We start from the raw sequence: 25,015 nt of genomic DNA, 5'->3' as shown, positions 1-25,015 counted from the left end.
TTTGTCTGTGTGTGTGTGTGTGTGTGTGGGTGTGTGTGTGTGTGTGTAGTGACATGGACAAAAGAGTGTGTGTGTGTGTGTCTGTGTGTGTCTGTGTGTGTAACATTCTCTCAACTCTGTTATGAATTCTTGTCATATCACAACCTTGACTTCCCATGATGCATTAACAATTGTTCTCTGTGTGTGATGTATGAGAGTGATGCATTCACACAGTGATACGAGGAATGATGCACCTCACATGATGTTCAGCCTGCACATTCCTGTGACTGTGTGTGTGTGTGTGTGTGTGTGTGTGTGTGTGTGTGTGTGTGTGTGTGTGTGTGTGTGTGCGCGTGGCTCATTTAAAGTGGGCGGAGACACTGATTTCATTTGGGGGGTTTTGTCCCAATGGAGACAAACAAGGCCACACCCTGTCTGGCCTGTGTGTGTGTGTGTGTGTGTGTGTGTGTGTGTGTGTGTGTGTGTGTGTGTGTGCGCGCGCGCGTGTTTCCTCGGGCTCAGGTTAAGATCATTCTCCACTGTAATTACGTGTGTCTCTTTTGTGTGTGTGTGTGTGTGTGTGTGTGTGTGTGTGTGTGTGTGTGCGTGCTATTGACCCACAGAGAGACACCCAATCAATACATCACTGTCTCTTCTCTCTCTAATGAAACACACACACACACACACACACACACTGCTGTGTTCAGCAGTATCCGTAGAGCCAGAGAAGGTAATTGGAGCCATTGACATTGAGTTCTGCTTAGCTGTGTGCGTGTGCAAATGTGTGTGTGTGTGTGTGTGTGTGTGTGTGTGTGTAGCTTAACATTTGCAGGTCAAACCTCTTCATTAGCTCAATGCAAACACTCACCTGGAGTGAACTCAAGCTGCAGCTGAAACATTGTCATCAGTGGTTAATCTGTAGAGATGCACTGATTTATCTGCTGCACATCGGTATCAACTGATATTCACCTCGTTGACTGCCATCGGCCCGTCAGCACATAAGATGACATTGACCAGTGGCAGTGGCTGATGGTTTCCTGTTGTGTCACATCAGTTTTGCGCAGGCTAAGAAGCAGGACTCGAGACTAACGGCGTCCAGTCGCCCTGGGGACAAAAGAAAAGGTGCTTGTGACAGAGATTTTCTCCGTCAGGACAAAAAGACACATAAACTCATTATTGATGCGTCAGGACATGCACAGTATTGTTTCCTGATAATGCTACATCATGTTCCATGTTGTAGGGGTGCAGCAGTATACTGGTTTGAAGGTATACTGTGATACTAAAATTGACGCTTATCATACCGTGTGCATTTGCTTATCTGCGACATTGAAAAATGCAACTGGATAGATAATTACACCTTTATTTTAGGGAGACTTTTTTACAAAGACTTCCTTTAAAAAATGGTTTCAAGTAGGGCTGCAGTGGTCAGTCTCAACTTTATTTTAACTTTTTAGACAAACTTTCATTTAAAATATAGTTTCAAGTTTAAATTATAGTTAGTAAAGTTTGTTCAAACCAAAATAATCCTCTGTTTTCATTCCTTTAAGGCTCACTTTGACCTGTAATAATAATAATAATAATAATAATTCTGTAATACCGTGAAACTGCGATATTTTCTGAGACGGTTATTGCACCTTGAAAATCTCATACCGTTATAACCCTAGAGGAGCTAGTTAACATCAGCTGTTAGCTGTTAGCAGCTGGTGGCTGCAGCTCACAGTTCATAGAGGTTGCATTGAGTTTTACATTATGGTGCGTTCAAGCTCTCTTCAGTAAAAATGATGATTGGACAAAAGTAAATGATGACATTCTCATGATGCGTTCAAATGTAATCCTGTAAAATGTAGGTTTGGCTGAGAAATCCAGCTGTTTGAAGGAGAAATTTGTTGTTGATTTCACAGCTATATAAAATAGATATTAGGGAGGGAATTATGGAATGTTATTTACAGTAAAAGAGCTTTTGAAGCAGCTTTTTTAAATGTTTTTTTAATGTAAGAAAGGTTGTACAGTACTTAAAGGTTTTGTGAATTCACATGATTGCAACATAATAAAAGGCGTAATTACTTTAAAACAGTTCAGTTATTTTTTATAAAAACAAATGAAACACCAAGAAAAAAAAATATCAGCTAGCCAAATTGTTATTTTAAACATTCACAATCAGTGCATTCCTATTAAAATACCAAGTAATGATTCAGTCTGTTATTATAAAGGCTGAAAATAATGATAAATATTATCACTGTCTCCAGACACTGATAAGACCTGGAGCCTACTTTGCATTTATATTGTCAGAAAACAATCCAAATATTCAGTCAAATGTAATTTTTAAGGACAATTTTAATCACTGTACACAGAGCAGTGCAGGATAACAACATGTCAATCTGTAACCTTAAATATTCTGAGTCATGTCTGAAAATTACTTTAACTACCACTGTTTACTGCTCTAACTACTCCAAACTAGACAGTGCCACCACTTCTTGTTTTGCCATGTCGGCTGACAGCGCTGTCAGCAGCCAATCAGGAGCGGTGCTCCACAGAATATTAAGATTTAAAGGAAAATGTTGGTATTTTTAAAACCTGGAAACTGTTCCCCTGTGTTTTTGTGTCTACATGACGAATGTGGGGAGCAGTTTTTGAAATTGGTCCTGTATTGAGAGAGAGCACTGCAGCCACAGCAGCGAAACAGGCTGCAGTGTAATCAGTCATTTTACATCCACTGAAGTTCTTATTTTTGGCACTCAGAATGTTTTTATTAGTGTCTGACAACATGAGGAAATACTCCTACAGAGAAAATAAACAATTTTTTCCTTACTTTTTCAAGTCTCACCCAAGGAGAAGTCTCATTCTGAAATCTCACGGGAGGTGACTTGTAGCAGGAAACACAACGGTGGAAATGTTAGTGAGAGTTGTAGAGAGAAGTGCCTGGAAGAGTATGATGTGTTAGAGTACACAAAGTGTAGCTTAGTGTTACCTAAAAGATGTTCAATGTCATGGCTGAAGATTTAGCTGATTTTGACAATGTGGAAAAGTCCATGAGACTTCAGAACAAGACCTCTCCTTGAGCGAGATTTGTTCTAAATAATAAACAGACCAGCAAAAGGTAAAGAAAATGTTTGATTTCTGTGTCAGGATCCTTTTTCATAATGTTGTCCGACACGTATCAGTGGCAAAACAAGCACCTTTAGTTGATGTAAACTGACGGTTCACAACAGCCTGCAGGGATTACATCCAGCCTGTTTGGTAGCTGCGGCCCTCTCTCTCTCTTTCTCTCTCTCTCAGTGCTGGACCAAATTCAAAATTGTTTGAACTTAGACACAAAAACTTGGGAAAATAAGATCCAGGTTAAAAGGTACCAAAGTTTCCCTTTAATGACTGAACTTGGAGCAAGTTTTTCTCTGTTAACGTTGTCAAAATGTGATGTTTTCACTTCACAGATGAGATCAACCTGATGCATAAAGCATAGAGGCTGTTACAGCAGTGTAATCTAAGAGGGTGGCTCTGGTGTAACTGGTCAGAGGCCATTAATAACACAGTATTTCTCATCATCAATATTGATGAAAAACATGAGAAATGTTTGAGTATTTAAAGAAATGAAACCGTGTTGAAAGATTGGAAAAAGAGGGAACTGGGCAGAGCAGCATTTTTGAATCTTGATAGAAGTGATATCATACACACTCATGGTCCAGTCCCAGCACACGCACACACACACACACACACACACACACACGCACACGCACACATGCACACACACACATAGACGCTACTCATGGGTGTAGTCAAGCAGTCTTTGTGTGTCTGTATGTGAGTGTAAACACATTTTCCTGCTGGGACGAGCATCTGCTTCTTTTACAGCACAGGAAGGGGAAGCCCCAACACACACACACACACACACACACACACACACACACACACACACACACAGGGGCCACATAGCGTGTAGTGGACAAGTGGACTCACACCCGTTTTCAGAAATACAGGAAGAAGCGTGAAGACGGAGATAAGACACACCGCTAATCGCAACATACAGATTCTCAGGCCGGCTCTGCAGGACAGATAACACACACACACATTTTGATGTATTCTGTTTTGAGATTTAATTTAAAATGACATATTTACCCCCTGTACCCCTGTAGGTTATGTAGCAACATCACCGCACTAACCAGCAAAATCGCCCCTTTCAAATGAGGCATCAATCTTCACTCAGGTGGTGGAAAAATCGACTGAATCATTTAGACAATATTTTTCTACAACTACAAATAATTTCTACACACAAACTGCCATCTCTCCAGCAGTGTTTGACACTTGAGTGTGTGCTTTTGCTGGCTAGCTAAACATCCTGGTGCAGACTATTTACTGGAGTTTGCCAGTGCTCATGCGCCATTTGAAGATAATTAAAGGCATCGCCATTTTCGGCTTTCAATGTCCAATAGTCCACCACTAACATATTTGTCATGTCTCGTCTCTTCAATGAAAATGGAACCTACATTATTTTTAGCTCGTCATCGTCTTGTTTTATGTGTGTGTGAGCTTTTTAAAGTCAAGGTTTTCAGACTGCAGACTGTAACATGTGCAGTGTATCTGGCTCTAACTAGTGTGCATGTTGCTTCTCTCTGTGGACAAAATAACAGATCGAGACGTTGACGTCTTGTCCACATATTTCCAGTCGCTCCAGTCTGATATGAGAAATCCTCCACAGTGTGTTTGTGCTGAGTGATAAAGCTGCTGAATGCCAGCGAACACTGAAGCTATTGTCCTGCTCTGAGCTAACACACACTCTGAAGGTCATAGATTTGTAAGAATGTTTGTTTGCATGTTTAAAACAGTCAGGAGCTCATATCGCTTGTGTGTGTTTGTGTGTGTCAGAGTGTGTGTGAGTGTGTGTCAGTCAGTCCAGTTTCCTCTCAGGTCAAACAGAGTTTATTCACGACCCATTTTCTGCACTGAGTTCATGCACTCTGACCCGACTGTTGCTGAGAAAATGTCCATCGTGTGTGTTCATTTCACAATTTACCAATTTTTGTTTGGTTTGTTTGTTTGTATTCATGCTAGAGCTGCAACAATGAATCAGTTAGCTGTCAGCTAGCTTGAAATTCTCAGATTCCGGCTTCTTAAACGTGATTTTTTTTTTCTGGTTTCTTTACTCCTCTGTGTCAGTAAATGAAATATCTTTGGTTTATGGACAAAACAAGATATTAGACGACGTCATCATGGGCTTTAGGAAACATGGTTCACCATTTCTCACCATTTTCTAACATTTTACGACCAAACAACTAGTTAATTTATCCAGAAAATAATCAACAAGTTAATGAACAATGAAAATAATCATTAGTTGCAGCCCTAATTCATGTCTTGTGAGAGTCGTATATACAATTGGCAAACCGTGATTCTTCTGAGAACGCAGATATATCTGACTTAGCCCTTAATATTACAGCATTGCTAGGAAAAGCAAACAAAAATGGATGCCTTGTTTCAGCTTAAGTTCATCCTCTGAGTTAATTATTAAGCTTATATGTAATAAATAAGGTGCTGTGCTACAGTTTTAAGGGCTCTGACTACATTACATCAGTATTACTAAGTACAGATTGACTTGGGTGGCTGTGGTTCAGGAGGTAGAGCGGGTCGTCCTGGCTCCTCCAGTCCGTATGTCAAAGTATCCTTGGGCAAGACACTGAACCCCAAATTGCTCCCGATACCTGTTCCATTGGTGTGTAAGAGCGTGTGAATGGTTACTGAGTAGCGGGTGGCACCTTGTATGGTAGCCTCGGTGACCAGTGTGTGACTGGGTGAATGTGACTCGTAGTGTCAAAGCGCTTTGGGTGGTCAGAAGAGTAGAAAAGTGCGAGAGTTGTACCGATACCAGTATCATCAATGCCTCCAATACTGCCTAAAATGCGGTATCGGCTATCGGAGAGTACAGCCTATGACCAATCCGATACCACGTAATGCCTCACGTCATTACACATACGCACGCTACAGGCAAACAAAATGGAAACCGGGCGAAGTTTAAGAAGCATTCTACTGTAGCCTTTAAAATGTCTTTTTTACCAAATTGTGTGGCTACACTTTAACCTGTGTCTTGATCTGTGTCAACACTGGATAATAATAATAATAAAAAAAGTTTTATGACATTCATTCTACTATTATATATTTATTTCTTAATATTTTACATAGAGTTTTAGGAGTTGAGACATGCAACAGTTCATATCCCATCCACTTTTATTTTACGCGCTGGTATCGGATCGGTATTCAGTATCGGCAGATAGCTAAGGTTCAGAAATTGGAATCGGTATCGGGAAGAAAAAGTGGTATCGGTACATCTCTAAAAAGCGCCATACAAATGTAGTCCATTTACTGTTTTATTACATTGTTGCCAAATGTTGATACCTGAGAGCACATCTGGCGTGAAAATGCCAGGTTTAGACAAGAGGAGTAAGCGCCTCAAATCACCCAAAATCTGGAAGCCAGCAACTCCAAGACAAGTGGTGGAAGCCTCTCAAAGCCAGTGATCCGGCCACAGAGCTCAGAGGAGCTTCTTCTTATTTGCTTCTTCGTGTACGTAGACTCTGCAGCTTGTTCAGAAAATAAATTTTTGTTGTCACAGAAAAAGCAAATTACAGAAAAAAGGTAGCTGTACCGAATTCCAGGTGCCGGAATCAGGATCAGTTCAAATGTGAATGGTACCTAACTCTAGCTCTGTTGACCCAGTACAGTCTGCAGCAGCTCTGCAGCTGTCTCGAGCTGTCTGATGATGTAAACGTTAGCAAGTCATAGAAATCTTTCCCCACTGCTACCTTCCATCCTAAATGATGTGAATGTAAATTAAGGGACTGTAAGCAAAGACAGTTAAAATAAATACAGGAGGTGTTTGTGTGTTTTAATAACAGCTGGATAAGAGCTAAAACTTTGCTTTTCTGTCATCAGAAAAACAGGAGGATTACATGAGTAATCCACATTAAATAAAGTTTCTGTGTCAATTTCATATTGTTGTAGCTGCAGCGTCTCTTGTTAACTCAAATAGCAATCATCCCAACGAGTTCTGCAGATTTTAAATTTGAGGAAAAGTTGAAGTAAGGAAGCAGACCTTCACTGACAGGGAAGCAAGTCTTACATTTACACAATTGAAATCCTGAAAGCTGACACAGGTTGGAAGTGTCACTGCTCGTGTCGTCAGCCTGCTGTGACCTTTGGCCTCTGTCTTCACTGCTGCTCGTTTTGAATGTCCACTGAGGAGAAACTGAATCTGCTGTCGACTTTTGTTTTTAAACTGTTTCTGCAAAAAAGTGACAGAAATCACTGGAGTGTAAAAACTTAGCAGCTGCGTGAGTGTGTGTGTGTATGTGTGTGTGTGTGCGTGGAGGGGGGTCACACCCTCTCCTCCTTGTGCAACTTCCTCCTGCGACGGGGTTGTCATGGCAACTGAGCCAGAGTTCAGCTGAGGAAACACTCTGATATACTGTACACACATACTCAGAGTCTCTGCAACTGTGTGTGTGTGTGTGTGTGTGTGTGTGTGAGTGTAACAGTAACCATCAGGCCTGCGGGACACAAACTAAGTTGTGTTGCAGACAGCAGGTGTTTGCTGTCAGGCTGCACTTCGTGTGTGTGTGTGTGTGTGTGTGTGTGTGTGTGTGAGAGAGAGAGAGAGAATATTTACAGCAGTGATTTAGATTTAGTCTGCTTTCTCAGACACAGGAAACCTCTCCCATACAAACACACACACACACACACACACACACACACACACACACAGACCGGCTTTCCAAGAACAATGACGCAATGGGATGCTGAAACACACACACACACACACACACACACACACACACACACACACACACACACACTCAGAGGAAACACGTACGCATCCAAACACACCTGCAGCGCTCAGCAGGACTCAAACCTGCCGCACTGTCAGAAACTGTTAGAAACAAGAGTTTGACAAAATAATACAAAACGTCCACTTACCAGCTTTTTCCTGAGCTTTTTGATTTCCTCCTGGAGAGAGTTTCCCTCCATTGTCATAATGTTCTCCAGCCTGCTGCATTTTGCCTTAACTCCTCCTCCACTGACCACTGATCTCTGTCTGTCTGTGTGTCTCCTTCAGATGAGCGTGAGGCAGTGCAAAAGAAAACCTTCACCAAATGGGTGAACTCGCACCTGTCCAGAGTTTCCTGTCGGATCACCGACCTCTACATGGACCTGAGGGACGGACGCATGCTCATCAAACTGCTGGAGGTCCTGTCAGGAGAGAAGCTGGTGGGTTGCATCACTGTCAGAGGCTTTTATTTTGAAAAGAAGAGCAAAGGGCTTGGCGATATGGCCTATAAATTATATTACAGTATTTTTAAGCCAAATCTTGATACACGACATATATGATGTTAAATAAAGTACTACAAGAAGCTTCCGGTCAACAGCTAGATGTTAAAGTTAGCGGAGACTTAAACTGTTGCAGCAGCATCTTGAATCATCAGGAATGAGTTACTGTGAGTAGAAAACAAACTAACAGCTGTCAGGTTCATATATAAATAATATTTGCTAGTGGCAGTAGTGCTCCATGGTCACAAAATGCAACTAAATGGTTGCAGCCTGGAGCCCTGAAGATACAAAAACCAACCCAGTCTCACTCCAGAGTTGTCAAAAACTGGTGCTTGGTCAGTGCCTTTGACAAAAGAGCCGTCCTTTCACGATGGCATGATACGAGACCACTCTCTGTTATTGTTTGACAGCGTCCGGTGACGTCAGGGGGAAACGCAGCGGGACAACAATGAAAGTTAAGGCGGCAGTAATCCAAGTAGAGTGGCAGGAGGGGTGTTAGATGGGTCCAGCAACCACTGAATTTCACCCTGGAAGCTGGTGTTCACTTCCTGTAAGATTGTTGAGCCAAACCCTGTTCTTTTTTCCTAATCTCAACCATGTGCGTTTGATGCTGAAGGAAAAAAATGTCAATTTGTGCAGAAATTAACGTGCAACTGGTTCCAACTTCTCAAGAGCTCTGTAATAATTGTCATTTTAATATAATTTATAATGTGCAAATTAAATAATGTGACTGAAATAAACAAGGAGACACCACACTGAATGAGCTCATTTTAAGATGTAGATTCTTCTCAGTGTAAATCAGTCTATAAAAATGACTTTACATAATTGATTTCAGAGAGAGAAAAGACAAAAAGAGAGGAAAATAAAACTGACAGAAAAGGCAGACAATTTCTTCATTACACTAATAAGATAAATCTTAAGAGGAATCACATTCGTCATTATTGAAGGCTTTAACTGCAACATTCTGTTTTCCATTATACTATTAATTTCCTCAGCAGTGCCCATCCCTCTCACACACACAGCTGTCGGGTGTCTCCACTCTCCCACTCTTCTTATCCGCTTGTTTGAACAGTGACATGTACGACTCTGACGATCATTAACCGGGAGTCACCGCACTGTCACTCACTGAGTGTGTGATGTTAAACTGGCAGCAGTTTATTTGTGTGATCTGGGCTCTGTAACACCTTGGTTGACACCATTTAACATTTGGTTTAGTTCATGAATGCAGAGACGAGAATAGATACTGCAGTATTTGCTAATGATAACACACTGCTCAGTTTATTTGTGATGCATTGTAACTAAGTAATGATATAGTTCATGGCTCACAGGTAAGCTTAAATAAATGTCCATTAATCTTCATATTTACCTCCTGTGAGGAGGCTTACATCACTGGATAAATCAGATATTTAATTGAAACCTGACTGATGCTGTGACTCTCATGATAGTTGAGACGCAACAGGAACAGATTCTCAGCTGTTGACTTAATTCTTCCACTCATCTGTTTGTCGTTGTTATTTTTGGTCCCATTTTTCCACCAACCATCCAAAATGGAAATATTCAAGTAATCAACCAAAGCGACAGCAGTCTGTCCTCGACCAGCAATACTTTTATGTTTGAGCTGCTCGTAGATTCGGATTTAATAATCCTGCAAATTTGTTACTGTTATTGGACACAAGTTTTGATCACAGAAAGGAAAGAGTGTTTCATTTCATGCATGAATAAGAAAAAGAAAATGTTTGTAAGTGTGTTTTCTTCACAGTCCCGTCACTCTGTTTGTGGGTTTGTTTGAGACTGCCGAGATACAGTTACTGCCATTCTCCTGTAACCACGGCAACGGGAATACATTACTGTTGGACTTGCCGGGGCTTTGTGTTTCTATCCGTTCTTCTTCCAGGGCGTCTGCAGCTGTTGAAAAGTGTTAAAGAGCATTGAAGCATTTAGTTTCCTGAAGAAAAAAAAAACCAGCCTTCAGAAGGTATTAAAAGCTTTAAATCTGGTCTGTTGGCTGCTGCAGGCTGTAACATGAGTTATAAAATGTTTCTGCATGTCAAGAGACCTCTCAACTTTCAGTCAAACACTGTCACTAGCTAGCAGCAGCAGCAGCAGCCAGGAAGCTCATGGTGGGTGAGTGAAGACTGTGGCAAAAACTGGAGGAATAGTTCACCCCAGAAACAATATAGTTATCACCATTGGCTCGCTGTGGTCCCAGGAAGCTTAGTGGGTCTATTGAGTGGTGTTAAGGAGAGTGCAGTGCCTGGAATATGAAACCATATCGTTGCAAGCATACATCAATTGAGCCTAAACGAAAGACGTTCAAAAAGGTTATGAAACTCCTGAGAAACTTTCTGAAAATCCCTCTCCAGCCTTATCCAGGCGTCTTGTATCCATTCGTGGGTTCATAAATCTAAAGTATTTTTTGGGTACTCTATAGTAGGGCTGCCCCCAGCTAAGAATTTTCCTGGTCGACCAATAGTCTTCATTTAGAGCCATTAGTCGACTAGTTGCCCTCATGTTTACGATATTAATTTAATGATTAAATGATATATTTTGGTGGTTTGAGTTGAAGGTGTGAGAAAGAATAGTGTCAGTAACATTGTTAACACTGTGCTACATTACAGAGAAATACAAAACCGTACTAATGAACCTTCATTAATATAGGCCTATATTTTATCTCCAAGTGCACGTCACACACTGAGCGAGCCACCTGTTAATGACGCTGTGGGCTAATGGGCATGTAGCTACTTCCATGTTTCAGATGATACATCATGTTTGTAGTCGACCAATGAAGATGAGTTTACATATCACCTTGGGTTCGTCCTTCACCTTCTCAAAATGATCCCACACTTTGGATTTCCTGCCCGACATGTTATTAACTAGCCTGTGGAATAACCGCAGGTACCAGCCCTGGAAATTAACCTGACTCCTGTCTGACTGCTGAGTGTGGACACTTCCTGTGTCTGTCCTTTCAAATTAAAGTCTCACATGGTCCAGTCTAACTAACATATGACCTTTCTGGTCGACTAACGTTGTGTTGACTATTAGGCAGCAGCCTACTATATAGAGAGCCTAGGAAGGTGATTACTATATACAATTTATAACAGTTTTAGATGCGTCAGTTTTTTGCTTCTAGGTCATGTTGACTGATTCATTTTATGACTTGGAATCATTGTTATATACTGTACTGCAGGGAAGGACTGAAAAATGTGATATAATAAATAATTCAGGTCATATTGCCCCCCGCTGCTTTTCCATCATCCACTCAGGATCATGATCGCATAAAACTGTATTCTGTGTGGTATTAAACATGTCTCAAATAGTCTTAAATTTAACTCCGTGAACTCTGCAGAAACACACACACACACAGTCACACACGAACAAACCCGCTCAGATGGTCCCAATTTCACCCCCCGCCTTGTGACTTCAGTGCTCCAAGCCAAACTCCCCTCCTCTTCTTCGTCGTCTTCTATTTCTTTTTCCTTCTTCTTCTTGGCCGCGTCTCGAGCCTCTTCAGCTCTACTGTCATCCGGCCTTTTCACAACCTGTCAAACACACAGAGAAGGAAAACACAGCTAAACACTCGGCCAGGAATTGGAATTAACTCTTTTTTTCCGATTATTTTACGTTCATGTTATACTTAAATTATTCTGTAGTTTTTTTGGTTGTTTTTTTGTGAGGGCAGAGAGCAATCTGTGGCATTATCATGGAGGAGGAAGTGAAAAGTGGAAAGACGACGAGCAAAGCAAAAGAGGGAGGAATAATGTGTGGACATGGAGGGAGAAAGAGGGAAAGAAGGGGACTTTGATATAACATAAACCAGAGAAGCTGGGTGATGGTGAAGTGGTGAGCAGGATGGATGTAGGGGAATAACAGTGGGAGACAGTGTGGGGGGTGTTAGAGTTGTGAAAGGAGTCATTGAGTAACTTTGAGGGTTTTCATGGAGCCAAAACGCCTCCAGGAGCAGCAGAAGAATCTGAGAGCGAGCGGCTGTTTCCACACTGCAGAGGCCGAGAGAGGATTTAAAGGATCATTCCAGGGAGTTCTTCTCATAGTGTGTCTGTCATTTCTGTTGCTTATGACGACATCATTCTCACAAGGTTAAATCATAAGATGTGGGAACATGGTGAAATGGCTTCAACACTGGTTAGCAGATGTCTGACTAACGCAGCACACAAAGAGAATGATGTTATTCTTCATTTTTCCAACTGTAAACATATCCCATAAAAAAACCAAAGCCATGGATGTGTCACTGCTGACATTGGCTCCTATTGAAGGCGTAAATCTTTAAAAACACCTCACAACTAAGCTGCAGCTGAGCACTGTAGTGTCAGTGTCAGTAGTAGTAATACCACACAGCAAAAATACTCCACTACCAGTAAAAGTTGTTCATTGAAAATACTCGGTAAAAGCATCTGAGTATTGTTACAAAATGTACTTAAAGTGTTAAAAATAAAAGTACTAAATGCAGATATAATGCCCCTGGGACTGTCATAGTATTTATACGGATACGGATTTTACTGTTGTAGTCAGTTAAGGTGCTTTTTTATTAATTTAGATAATTAAATCTTAAACAGTGCAACATAATTTAAAAGCTCAGTGGATGCTTTAGCCCAGTTTCTACCAAACACTTTCAATATGGTACCTTTTGAACCAAAAGTAACCCGTCAGACATGGTACCTAGACACTAGCATACTCTTAAATGTGGGCGGGGTTGTTGTCACTCACTGCTCTGTCCAGCAATCACTGTATTTCCTCCTTTATCAGTCTGCACCTCGTTTATCGTCCACAGAACGAGGCTGTATGCCGACATTTTCAGAACAAAATAAAACAGGCTGCAGAGAGAGTCTCTCTCCATGGGATATTTGAAAATGGTGGGTTTGTGCATTTAGTCCTGCTCAGGCGAGCTCAGGGGTTTAGTGTTGCCGTAGCCCACAGAAACGATGCTCCGCAATGCTTTTTTTTTCCTCCACTGAGGATTAGAATATATGCAGTTCACATAATTCAGTCTAAATTAATATGTTTTTAATGCTTAAAGATCTACTCACTTCTTAAAGTGTCTGCCATCCAAGAGAGACAATAAAAACTAAAGTAATGGTCAAAGTTGTAATATGGAATATTTAAGGTGTGTTGATGGATTCACAATGTCACATCATGCACTGAGTAACATTACAAGTTAACGTTCCACCTTAAAAGTTGCCGGCAGTCGGCCCAGTGAATTAAGTTATTTTTTCTCAGACTCCAGCTGCTGTGAGAGGCAGCAAACATCCTTTCATTTTATAGTTACAGTTTACTAATAAAACTCTCCACAGTATGAACAGTGGTTACATGAGCCTCAAAACCAGACACAACTCAGCCCTGAGCAGAGTGACCGTCCTCTACTGACCAATCAGACTGCAGTGTTCACAGCTCCACCTTTTAGTACCAGATCTGTGTGCTAGGTACCTCAACGGGGGGGGGACCAAACATGGGGACGGTGCAGAACGGTTCCATTGGTACCATCCACAACTTTTCACAGTGGAAACGGAAAAAAAGCATACCAAACTGAACTGCTTGGCAGAAACGGGGCTTTTGTGTGTAAAATCCTAATTTGTAAGATAAAAACCTACTAATATGACTATCAAATAAATGTATTGCAGTAAAAAGTTCTATATTCCCTCTGTACTGTAGCGGAGTGGAAGAATAAAGTGGTATAAAGTACCTCAAATTTGTTCTTAAGTTAATTTACTTAGTTTTGTTAAACAATCAGAAGGAAATGGTGCATATTTGGGGACTATTTTCAGCAGTGGATGAATCCACATTCGGTGCTCTAGTGAGTATTTTTGGCAGCAGGATGGTGTGTGTGGGACTGAGTCAAAATAAACTATAATATTTGTTTTCATGGTGATGAAGGAACATGTCAGCCAGTGCAACAGTGTGGCTCACTGATGTGTTTTTAATAGTTTTTGGACAACAATGGAGCTCTGTGGCACGGAGGAGGAAGACATATCAGGCTCTGACAGACACACACAATATAGAATATAAATATAGAATATTACCAACATTTAGGTTCAATTCACTGTGCAAAAATCAAGCAGAGTCATAAGGTTTAAGTCTTAGTTGAGCACTGCAGCACTCAGAGCAGAAAAAGAGGAAGCCCCGCACCTCCACAGGCAGCATGACACAGCATGGTCGTTCAGTCTAAAAACAGCTAAAAGCCCCAAACTGTGGATGGAGGTAAAACCATTTTTGTTTGCTTTCAGGGACCAAAGTGCTGATCTCTGAATCTCTGAATCTCTGTGTGGTTTGTTGCATGTGTGACTGCAGCAGACAACGGTCCAAAATATCTCTGGTCTGAGTCCAGATCCTGAATCACTGAGTGACTTCTTCGCTGGGTGGTGTTTATGTGTCTGTGTGAGGAAAAGCAAAGACAGCAGTGTTATTGTTGGACGCCGTCCGGCTCGTAGTTTGAACGGTCAGTGTTGGACAGAGGACATGTGGTGTGGACGGGCTGCAGGATGTACAGGCTCTGCTCTGACAGCTCGGACATTTATTTTATTACAGTTATTTATTATTACTGTATTCTGTTTTATTTATTTCGAGATCCTTCAGATTAAACAACCCTAAACATGTCAGTGTCACCCAGAGGACTCATTTTCAACCAGACATTATCAGCACGATGCAAAGTCATGGAAAATAGAATGAATTAAAGAAGAAAAAACATGTTTATGATATTTAATAAGTTCAATAAAAAGAGTTCTTGCAGCAGTTTTTGAGGAAATCTTCAAGTTCTCGCAGAATACATTATTAAACAAACTGCTGAGGATGTAAAACTCCTAAGCAGAGGAGGCTGAAGTTAGTTTGATATTCCGCAGCTGGTCACAGCTTCACTCTGGCACAGGCTGAACGTAGATATTGACCAGATGGACTTGTATTATATTGTTATTAGGTGCATGTTAATTGCACCAGTGCTTCGCTCCTCCAGAACATCCTGTGGCTTTAATCCTCCATGTATCACACAGACATGATAAAGAGAATGGTTCAAAAACAGATGGACTTCTTAAAATTAGCTCAAAATCATCATCAAAATCATGATATTGCAGCTCTGCAGCGCCCAATCACACAACAGTAGAGATGTTTCCAGGGAAACTTTGAAAACCCAGCTCTGTCTCCTAGAAATTACAGTTTAATTAATGTGAAGCAGCAAATATGTTCTGAGGGAAACTTCATGCCGAGTGAGTACGTTTTCTAATGGGGGAAATGTTGCTGATTAATGTGCGACAAGTTACGAAATGCTGATAACAGCATTCAGCCGAAATCACAGTCTTTCCCTAACCTTAACCAACATGGTTTTGTAGCCTAAACCTAAAACAGGAGCCTGGATGCAAACCCAAAGTTCTGGTGTCAACCTCCTGCACTTTGTGCACCCGCCATCCTCCCCAACCCCCTCCTTGTGAAGCCTGCGCAGTATATGATCATAGTGTTTTATTACCTGAAAGAAACTTTGTCTCTGAACACAGTCCAGGTAGCGATTACTAGAAAACAGTTTGATAACATACAAATGTAATTTATAGGAGACAGGGTTGGAAAAACACATACACAGCAATGGAACACGGCATTTAAGCCAAGCAATAAGAGGAGCAGTACCTGGGTTTTTATCGGCTCCAGCTCTGAGCGGCATTGATGGGAACTCAACTCTTGGATGAATGTGGAAACCTTAGCTCCTTTACCAGCGAGATGCAATGATGCGCCACAACAAAACACCGTATAACTCCACCCAAACAGCTCTCAAACATCAATCCAAATTATTTGCAGTTTGAAAAAGACTGAATAAGTTAAAGATGTATACAAGAAGTAACCACCGTAACATCTTCACTGGCCTCTATGCTCCTCTCTGCTGTTTAGTAACCTGTTTTTTGGCCCGTCTGTGACGTCGAACGTGACACACCCAAAAAAAAAAAAAAAAAAAAAGGCCACACACAGCGCTGACCTAGTGGCAATGGGAAAAGAGTCTATAGAATATTTTTAGTGAGTGCTAATTTTGGTGGAAAAGGTGTGTACGAGATTCTGCTCAGATTTTGATTATCCCCTGTGATGTAGTTAAGATGTAGTCTAACCACTGTTAATTACAAGTAGCTAGTAGTTTGGTAAATTGCAGTTTTAATGTAATTTACCTAAAACCGTTGCCTTGTTTGTGGCTTGTAACCCTTTACAAATAAACAACATCTACTTGTAGTTTCCTGTCAGGTTTCAGATATCTTTAAGTTTCCACAAAAAATTTCTTAAATGCTTTCATTACTGTTAAAAGCTGAAATAGGTCAAATTTTCAAAAATTTTACTTAAGAATACAGAAAAATGCCGGAAAATAAGTACAAACATGTATTTATTTTTCCTCTTTTCTCTCACATTAATCATCTGACGACCCCTCAGATTTATCTGGTGACCCTTTGGAGGGGCCCGCACCCTAGGTTGGGAACCACTGGAATAAACTAGCTAACTGTGTGAAGTTCAAACCAGCTCCACCTTGAGAAGCTACAACAGTAACATGCTGCTAATAATCAATTTAATAATGAAATATATGACCGTTATCAGTCACAGTATTTTCTTCTTCTCATATTCAAGTAAATTTTGCTGATAATAGTTTTGTATTATTACTTATTGCTCCTCGCTCTCTCTCAGTGGTTTTAGCTTTATTGTCACGTTCACCTTCAGTTGAGTTTCTGTTGTTGTTTACTGGTTGGTCGTTTGTGTAACTGCAGAGCTGTCAGACATCTGCCTGACGCAACACTGAAGCTCTGCAGGAAGGCAGGTTATCATCACAGTGTGAAGTCTCTCCAGTGAAGTAATAATAACATCAGACTCGTCTTCATTCATCATCTCTCATTCAGTCTGCTGGAAAAGCTCACTGACACTCAGATGATGCCCGCACTTCCTGTTTGCCATCACTTCCTGTTTGTTATCACAGTAGCATCACAGAGATGTTTCTCTCTGTGTTTGTTTGTAGACACCAGTAAACTCATGTTTGATTTCTTAGATTTAAAAACAAGGGCTCCTTTATTTTAATGCATTTATTACAGAGGTCAAACAGCTCACTGCCAGTGACTGCGTACTGTAAAATCTAAATAAAACAGGGCCTGTTTATAACTGTAACACATGCTGTACGGGAAGGAGAGAAGGTGAAGTTGTTTTGTCTGACTGTAGTGATGGGCTTTCTAAAGGTGTGGAGATTATAGTTGGTAAAGAAAAGGATAATATCTAAAAAAAAAAAAAGAAAGAAAAAGAAATGACACATCAGCTTTTCTCGGGTTTGGTTTGCCAGATGTGTGGAATAATATTCTTCAAGCTTGGGAACAATTACATGAATACAGTGGACTGTGCAGCATAAATCAAATCCAGAAGGCAGCGTATACATTTTCAAACAATACTGCAATACTGTCTAAAAATAAAGAATATTGTTTCATAAAAGTTGAATAATCTGATTTTCAGATACGTCACATCAAATCAAATCAAGTTTTTTTTATATAGCACATTTTAAAACAAACACAGCTGACCAAAGTGCTGCACAAATTTAAAGAATGACACAATTATATAGCAATATAAAATGTACACAAATATAAAACAGAATAACACCAGTGAGAACGATTACAAACGTGAAAAGATGATGAAATTACTAAAATATTAAAACCACTACAAGCAACCAAAGGCCAGTGAAAACATGTATGATTTGAGATTTGTCTTAAAAGTGTCAGTGGAGGGGAGGATTTGATTCAGAGTGGAAGGTTATTCCAAAGTTTTGGAGCAGCTATGGCAAAGGCACGATCTCCCTAACCCACCAGCCTTGATCGTGGGACAGTTAAAAGACATTGCTCAAAGGATCTAAGAGGTCTGGAGCTGGAGTAGGGGCAGAGAAGTTCAGCAGTATCGTGGGGTGCCAGCCCATGTATGACTTTACGGGGTCCAGATTTCTCTGTCGTCATCAGTTCAAGGTCCACATAGTTTAATATACTCAGTGTCATACTTGTGTTTGGCCATGCTGTCAAGATAGTTTGCTCTCTCTCAGTGCTTCTCAAAGTCAAGGATGCTTCCTTTGTAGGGCGGGTCCTTCCAAGTCAGGTCCTACAGAAGCTAGGCAAGACTTCGACGGCATTCGGTGAACACACATTGGAACAGGCTAGCTGGTGCCCAGGTGTCACTGAAGAGGCCCCGTCTTCACTTCAAAATAAAAGCTCTGTGCTTGAAGTGTTGTGGGTTTTGTTTTTTTTTTTGACACATTTCAAGTCACTTGTGGTCTATTCAAAATGGACCCGCGACCCAGTTTTGGACCACGACCCACCAGTTGGGAACCACTGATTGAAAACATACAAAAGTGCAACAGTCTCCCAGTTTACTGTACACCAAAATATTTCAAGGATTTGTTGAGTCATTTCATGATAAACTTGACAATCTTAAGTCCGCTCAGTATTTACTTTAAATGGGAACTGGTATTCACGTTCCATTTCTTGAATACCACATAGCTCACACTATTATCACGTAATTTCCCCCCTCATCCTCGATATCCTGCGGCAGTTCTTACTTGTGCAGCTAAAGATCTTCGGTGAACTGTTGGTTATGAAATTATTTATTGCTTTAAGTATAAACAGCAGTTTTCCTGCCTTTGGATGTTTGTATTGAGATCATGATTTGTTTTTAATAAAAATTGTTCTCAATCATCATAAAAAGCACAATCAAAACAAAAGCCGTCAGTTTTTGAAGGCGGTCAGCTGTGTCCGCAGCTGTTTTCTTCTTCTTCATTTTCATTTGGCAGCAGCAGGAAGCAGTTCACGGTTCCTGGTTTTTCGAAGGTTGTAAATTAAATTAAATATGTTTTTGTTTCAGCCCAAACCCACCAAGGGTCGGATGAGGATCCACTGTCTGGAGAACGTGGACAAGGCTCTGCAGTTCCTGAAGGAGCAGAGGGTTCACCTGGAGAACATGGGCTCCCACGACATCGTCGACGGAAACCACCGCCTCACTCTGGGGCTCATCTGGACCATCATCCTCCGCTTCCAGGTAAAAGGCAGCCGCGCAAGTTTGCATCCCAACATGAGGTGAACTTACTCAGTGACATCAGCTGAAATCAGGGTGTAGCAGGGATGTGGGTCTTCCATTTTTAGATGATAGTGCATTGTGCAATTTTGCATCCCAAAGTGAAGTCAGTCTGCTCATGTCCGGCCTTTATCCAGGGCACGATTGGCTTATAGTAAATCAGTGGCTATGATATCATTGCATTGCTATAAACAGTGAAACAAACACACTGACAAAGCTCACAATTTTGCATCCCAAAATAAAGTTAGTCTGCTCATATCTGGCCTTTATCTTGTCCATGATTGGCTTATAGTAAATCAGTGGCTATGATATCATTGCATCCCTAAAAACAGTTCAGCAAACACACTGACAAAGCTTGCAATTTTGCATCCCAAAATGAAGTCAGCCAGCTCATGTCTGGCCTTTATTTAGGCCATGATTGGCTTATAGTAAATCAGCAGCTGTAATATCATTGCATCCCCTGAAACAGTGAAACAAATACACTGATAAAGCTCACATGGGATAAAAAATGTCACACATCAGAGGCTTTTATTCCCATTCATGATTTTGCATGTCAGAAAGTTAAATGAATCTATGCTGATCCTATGATTAGCCTTATCAAGGGTTGCCTCTTTAGTGACACCATGTTCCTATTTTAGTTGAAGAGTTATCGTGCTATTTTGTATCCCTAAATTAGCAAAATACATAGTCAAACATTTTACATTAAGGAGTACATTATTAATGTTTGGGCCTCTCCATGGCCATTATCCTTCACCGGCAGTTGATTGGTTGCTATTACTATTTTGCATCCCAGTCACATTACATTTCTGGAATGGGGTAATATCGTCAACAAATTAATAAATGTAACAAATAGATGAATAATTGCTGTGCTTTTTGTGTGTCCCTTCTGTTTGCTTAGAGTTAATTAGCCACTGTTTTATTTTGCATCCCCAAATAAGTTCAACTGATTTTGTTACATATTCTCAAATTGTGGGACTGATCTTGTCATTATGGCTGTTATTTGGATTATAATACCCTGGACAGCAGCAACTATTCTGAATCCTAAAATAAGTGGATCTGGGTCATTTTACTTTTTATTGCATCACCAGTTAGGTTAAATGATGTCAGACTGGTCAGCTGAGTTCCTGACAGTGTGGCATATCTGGGCCACTGGATTGAAAAAAAATGGGTTGCTTTACTATTTTGGATCCCAAACTTGATAAAATACATAGGGAAAATGACAGTATAGTCAGAACAGAAGAGTAGGCCTCTCATGTGCAGCCCTCATACTCCGACTTATGTTAATGAGATGCTTGCACAGAAGCATCACAGATATAACTAGTGTAATATACTGAGCTTTAATCCATAAATCAACCTTGTAAAGGTCGGGTGTCTGCTTTATTTTTCAGCTTGTTGTTTTTTGGCAGCCCGTTGAAGCAAAACTAAAGCTTCCAAAATTAATGTTAAGTTGAATCAAGTGCACTTCACAAACTGGCAGCACTGTGTGAAGATGTTATTCATGAAACATAAAATGAATCATCATTAAATGTTTTAATGAAAAGATAACATCCCACGTTATTTCTGCAGATAACTGCTGTGTAATATTAAATCCTTTCTAATCCTAAAACTGTGACATCACCGAATCTTTAATCATTAACTGAAAGATGAAGAGTTGTCAATTAAATTGCCTCATATCTTACTGTTATTAAGGAATTTTTCATTCATTTTTTAAGTGAGAAAAAGGCTGTTAAACTGCTTCTTTTACTACGTCACATCTCTGAGAGTCGTTATCTGCTTTGAACTCATTGATCTCAATAAATACAACCCCATTAAATGGCTGAATTCACACTCAGAGGAACGCTTGTCATGTTACTGTATGTTGATGGGGTTGTCGTGTCACTCGGGTGATGATGTCATCGTCAGGGACAGTGAACAGTTGGGTGAAACGGATTTATCTTTTATAAGCCGTGAGGATTAAAAAACTCTTTTAGTGGCTTTAAATCCTGCAGTGGGTGAAATGGAGCCGAGTGCAGATTGACAGCAGGGTGTGTGTGTGTGTGTGTGTGTGTGTGTGTGTGTGTGTGCGTATGTGTGTCATATATGCTTTGGTGGTGTTGATGTTGCTGATTTGTCGCTCAGATGTGGCTCATGCTTCTGTCAGACTGAAACTGATGGATGTCAATCAATGAAGGTGAGATGTTTGACTGTGTGTGCGTGCATGTGTGTGTGTGTGTGTGCGCGCACTCTTGTACTATCTTTCAGAGGACAATTAGAGTTTAGGTAGTGTAGGCAGTTTGGAAATTGTGGACTTTTTTTTTTTCAGGAAATGTGGACATTTCCTCACTGTGAGGATGTTTTTAGAAAGCGTGGACATGTTTGGACAGTGAGGGCAGTGTAAGAAGGTGTGGGCATGTTTGCAAGTGCAGATATTTTAAAACATGGGACGACAGTTTGAGAAAGCAGATATTTTATTCAAGAAGTAGGGCATTCTAAAAATGAGGATATGTGAGATGTTTTCGTAAAGTGAGGACATCTTTAGAAACTGACATTTTTTTATCTAGTATGGTCAATTTCAGAAAGTAAGGACACCAAGACATCTTTAGAAAGTGATGATATTGTTTAATAGTATGGACAATTTTATAAAGGATATTTGTGGACGGACATCTTTAGAAAGTGGAGATATTTTAATAGTATGGACAATTTTAGAAAGTAAAGACACTTGCGCATAGAAAGGACATCTTTAAAAAGTGTATACATGTTGAGAGTGAGGACACCTTTAGAAAGTGACTGTATTTTTTATAGAACGGACAAATTTAGAAAGTAAGGACATTAGTGGACAGATAGGACATCTTTAGAAAGTGTGCACTTTTAGAGAGTGAGGACATCTTTAGAAAGTGATGATATTTTTTATATAGTATGGACAATTTTAGAAAGTAAGGACATTGTGGACAGTAAGGACATCTTTAGAAAGTGACATTATTTTTTATATAGTATGGTCAATTTCAGAAAGTAAGAACACTTGTGGACAAATAGGACATCTTTAGAAAGTAATGACATTTTTAATAGTACGGACAATTTTAGAAAGTCAGGATATTTGTGGACGGACATCTTTAGAAAGTGCTCGTGTTTAGAGAGTGAGGACATCTTTAGAAAGTGATGATATTTTTTATAGAATGGACAAATTTAGAAAGTAAGGACATTAGTGGACAGATAGGAAATCTTTAGAAAGTGTGCACTTTTAGAGAGCGAGGACATCTTTAGAAAGTGATGATATTTTTTATATAGTATGGACAGTTTCAGAAAGTAAGGACATTTGTGGACAGTAAGGACATCTTTAGAAGGTGTGCACATGTTTAGAAAACAATTTTTGAAAAGTCTGGGTTTCTTAAAAAAGTGAGGACATCCTAAACAGTGAGGGCATTTTGGGACAGTAAGAGCTAATAATTGCTTTTCGAGTTGTAGGAAGAACTAGGTGAAGTTCAGTAATTAGGTATGGCATTATTAATGTTGTTGTATGTATGGATATGCAGACGTGTGTGTTTGTTGATGTCAGGAATAAGAGTGACGGTGATGACATTTGTGCAGGCGGGAAACGCATCATGTCAGTGGCAGACGTCACTTTGGATGGATTACACATGCATGAGTGGAAGAGTTTGAAAACAGGAACGTGTGTGTGATGTGTTAAATCATGTTGCGTGTCTGGTTGTGGACTTTTTTTTAAGTCATAGGCTGGTTTCCGTTTACTTTGATATGTGTTAAACGATGCGATGCTGCGTTCAAAACTCTTTGAAAAATAGGTAAAAGCAACAACTTGGGAAATAAATTTTGTTTAATTTGTTTAGGGATGCCATGACTTCTGTACTCACTGTTGCTCTTGGTATGTTTTACACATGGAGTGTGTTGAAATCAACCCTTTAATATCAAACACAAACTGAACATTCAGAATTCATGTCTAGAGCTGAACCCACAGCAGGGAGTTGTGTATGATGAATACTTAATGTGTAGTGCAAAATAAACTCATGACTGATTTAAGTCGAGCTTTCTTTAGGTTTATTTTCCTTTCCCTGCTGTTGTACAACTTATCTTATCTTCTTTATAACTGCATTGTTGTGTTATGATATGTGTCAAGAGAGGGATTTGATTTAGTATGTTTTTTTTTTTATCTAAACTAAATTGATAACAGGTAATCTTGGAGAGACCTGGGGCCTCGTTTATAAAAACTCTGCAGAGAATCCACACTAAATGTTTGCGTACATACAAATGAAGAGATGTGCATCTTACTCTGTGTGTGTCTATGTATGTGTGTGTGTGTGTGTGTGTGTGTGTGTGTGTGTGTGTGTGTGTCTTAGATCCAGGATATCAGTGTGGAGACGGAGGACAACAAGGAGAAGAAGTCAGCTAAAGATGCTCTGCTGCTCTGGTGTCAGATGAAGACAGCAGGGTGAGAGTCATTAGTGCTTCCCCAGAGTTCACACTACATTTCCCATCAGCCCTGTTGCCCCCGTACCTCTCCCTGAAGTGGTTAGACAAACTGAAAGTGATTTTTGTTTCCCAGTCAGCTTTTCACCATTAACCAGAATCTTTAGATCTGTTTGCAGAGTTGAGGCTGATAAAGTCCGACAGTTCTCTCAGTGATGCTCCCGTTAGTTTAGTTACACTGAAATCACTAACTGACTGTGATGTGGTGTGAAAAAGACAAATGGTGCACCGTTAAATATACAGTTTTCAGTAGCGCTGGTCCGACACAAGAATCTGACGAGCTGTGATTTCCTCTTCCTGTCCAGATATCCCAACGTGAACATCCACAACTTCAGCACCAGCTGGAGAGACGGGATGGCCTTCAACGCTCTCATCCATAAACACAGGTAGGAGCTCCGGCTGTAACTCATCACACAGCACGTTGATCCCAACGCACAGGGACTGCTACTACGACAAGTACTATTTCTACTACAGCTACTCTTCTACACTATTGAACCGTTTTACAGAAAAACAATCAGTTATTTTTCGTTCATGTGGAACAGAAGGTTACTTCTAACGTCTTTTAATATTTAGCCAGTGAAGTTGGTCGGTAAAGTGCACTCTTATTTCATTGTTCTCATACAGGCAGAAGATTTTAAAAAGTAACCGTGCACTTAAAGGGAGACTTTACTGAATTTTAACCAGCTTTGAAACAGAATAGTGTGGGTAGTGTGTGTAAAAGAACTGTGTTTAACTTCCCTCCATCTTAGCAGTACCTAGATCTCTCTGTAATTCAGTGGACTCTTACTGGCTCTGTTGTTTGAATTACATGTTGCGCTTCTGCATTTTACACAAAAAAACATAGAAGCAGATCAAGAGAGAGGCCTGCCCATCTCTCTCTCAAACTCAGATCAAACTGTCAGACTAGGCTGATCAAATATAAACCAAGATTCTACGGCTGCATTGCCTATTTTTCACCTAAAAATGCCTACAGGAACCTATTTTAGTGCCCTGTTTAGCTGTAATATGAGAGTTTGTGAACAGAATTTGGCATTCACCTGAATGGTTGAAATATTAACCAAGATTGTGTCACTGCCTGTTTCTGTCTAATTGTCTAATTTTAGTTTACTGTTTAACTGTATATACGAGATAGTTTGTTACCAGATGACCGCCATATTGTTTTCTGATGAACAAGTCACATTACGTCAAACGTCGAAGGGATACCTCACCG

The 25,015-nt window shown here is 40.3% G+C and overlaps 1 protein-coding gene across 2 annotated transcripts in view; it reads left to right on the top strand.

Moving 5' to 3' along the window:
* The window catches only part of LOC125904062 (spectrin beta chain, non-erythrocytic 1), a 166,887-nt gene that overhangs the window by 90,288 nt on the left and 51,584 nt on the right, over positions 1-25,015 (top strand). For both annotated transcript variants that reach the window (XM_049601303.1, XM_049601302.1), the window contains 4 exons: positions 8,078-8,229; positions 19,138-19,311; positions 23,676-23,767; positions 24,111-24,191. In XM_049601303.1, coding sequence (XP_049457260.1) covers positions 8,078-8,229; positions 19,138-19,311; positions 23,676-23,767; positions 24,111-24,191 — 499 coding nt within the window. The remainder of the gene's footprint in view (positions 1-8,077; positions 8,230-19,137; positions 19,312-23,675; positions 23,768-24,110; positions 24,192-25,015) is intronic.

This window comes from Epinephelus fuscoguttatus, linkage group LG16 (assembly GCF_011397635.1).
Source record: "Epinephelus fuscoguttatus linkage group LG16, E.fuscoguttatus.final_Chr_v1".
NCBI lineage: Eukaryota > Metazoa > Chordata > Actinopteri > Perciformes > Serranidae > Epinephelus > Epinephelus fuscoguttatus.
Note: the sequence above shows the minus strand (reverse complement) of the source record. Positions and strands in the feature narration are given on the sequence as shown.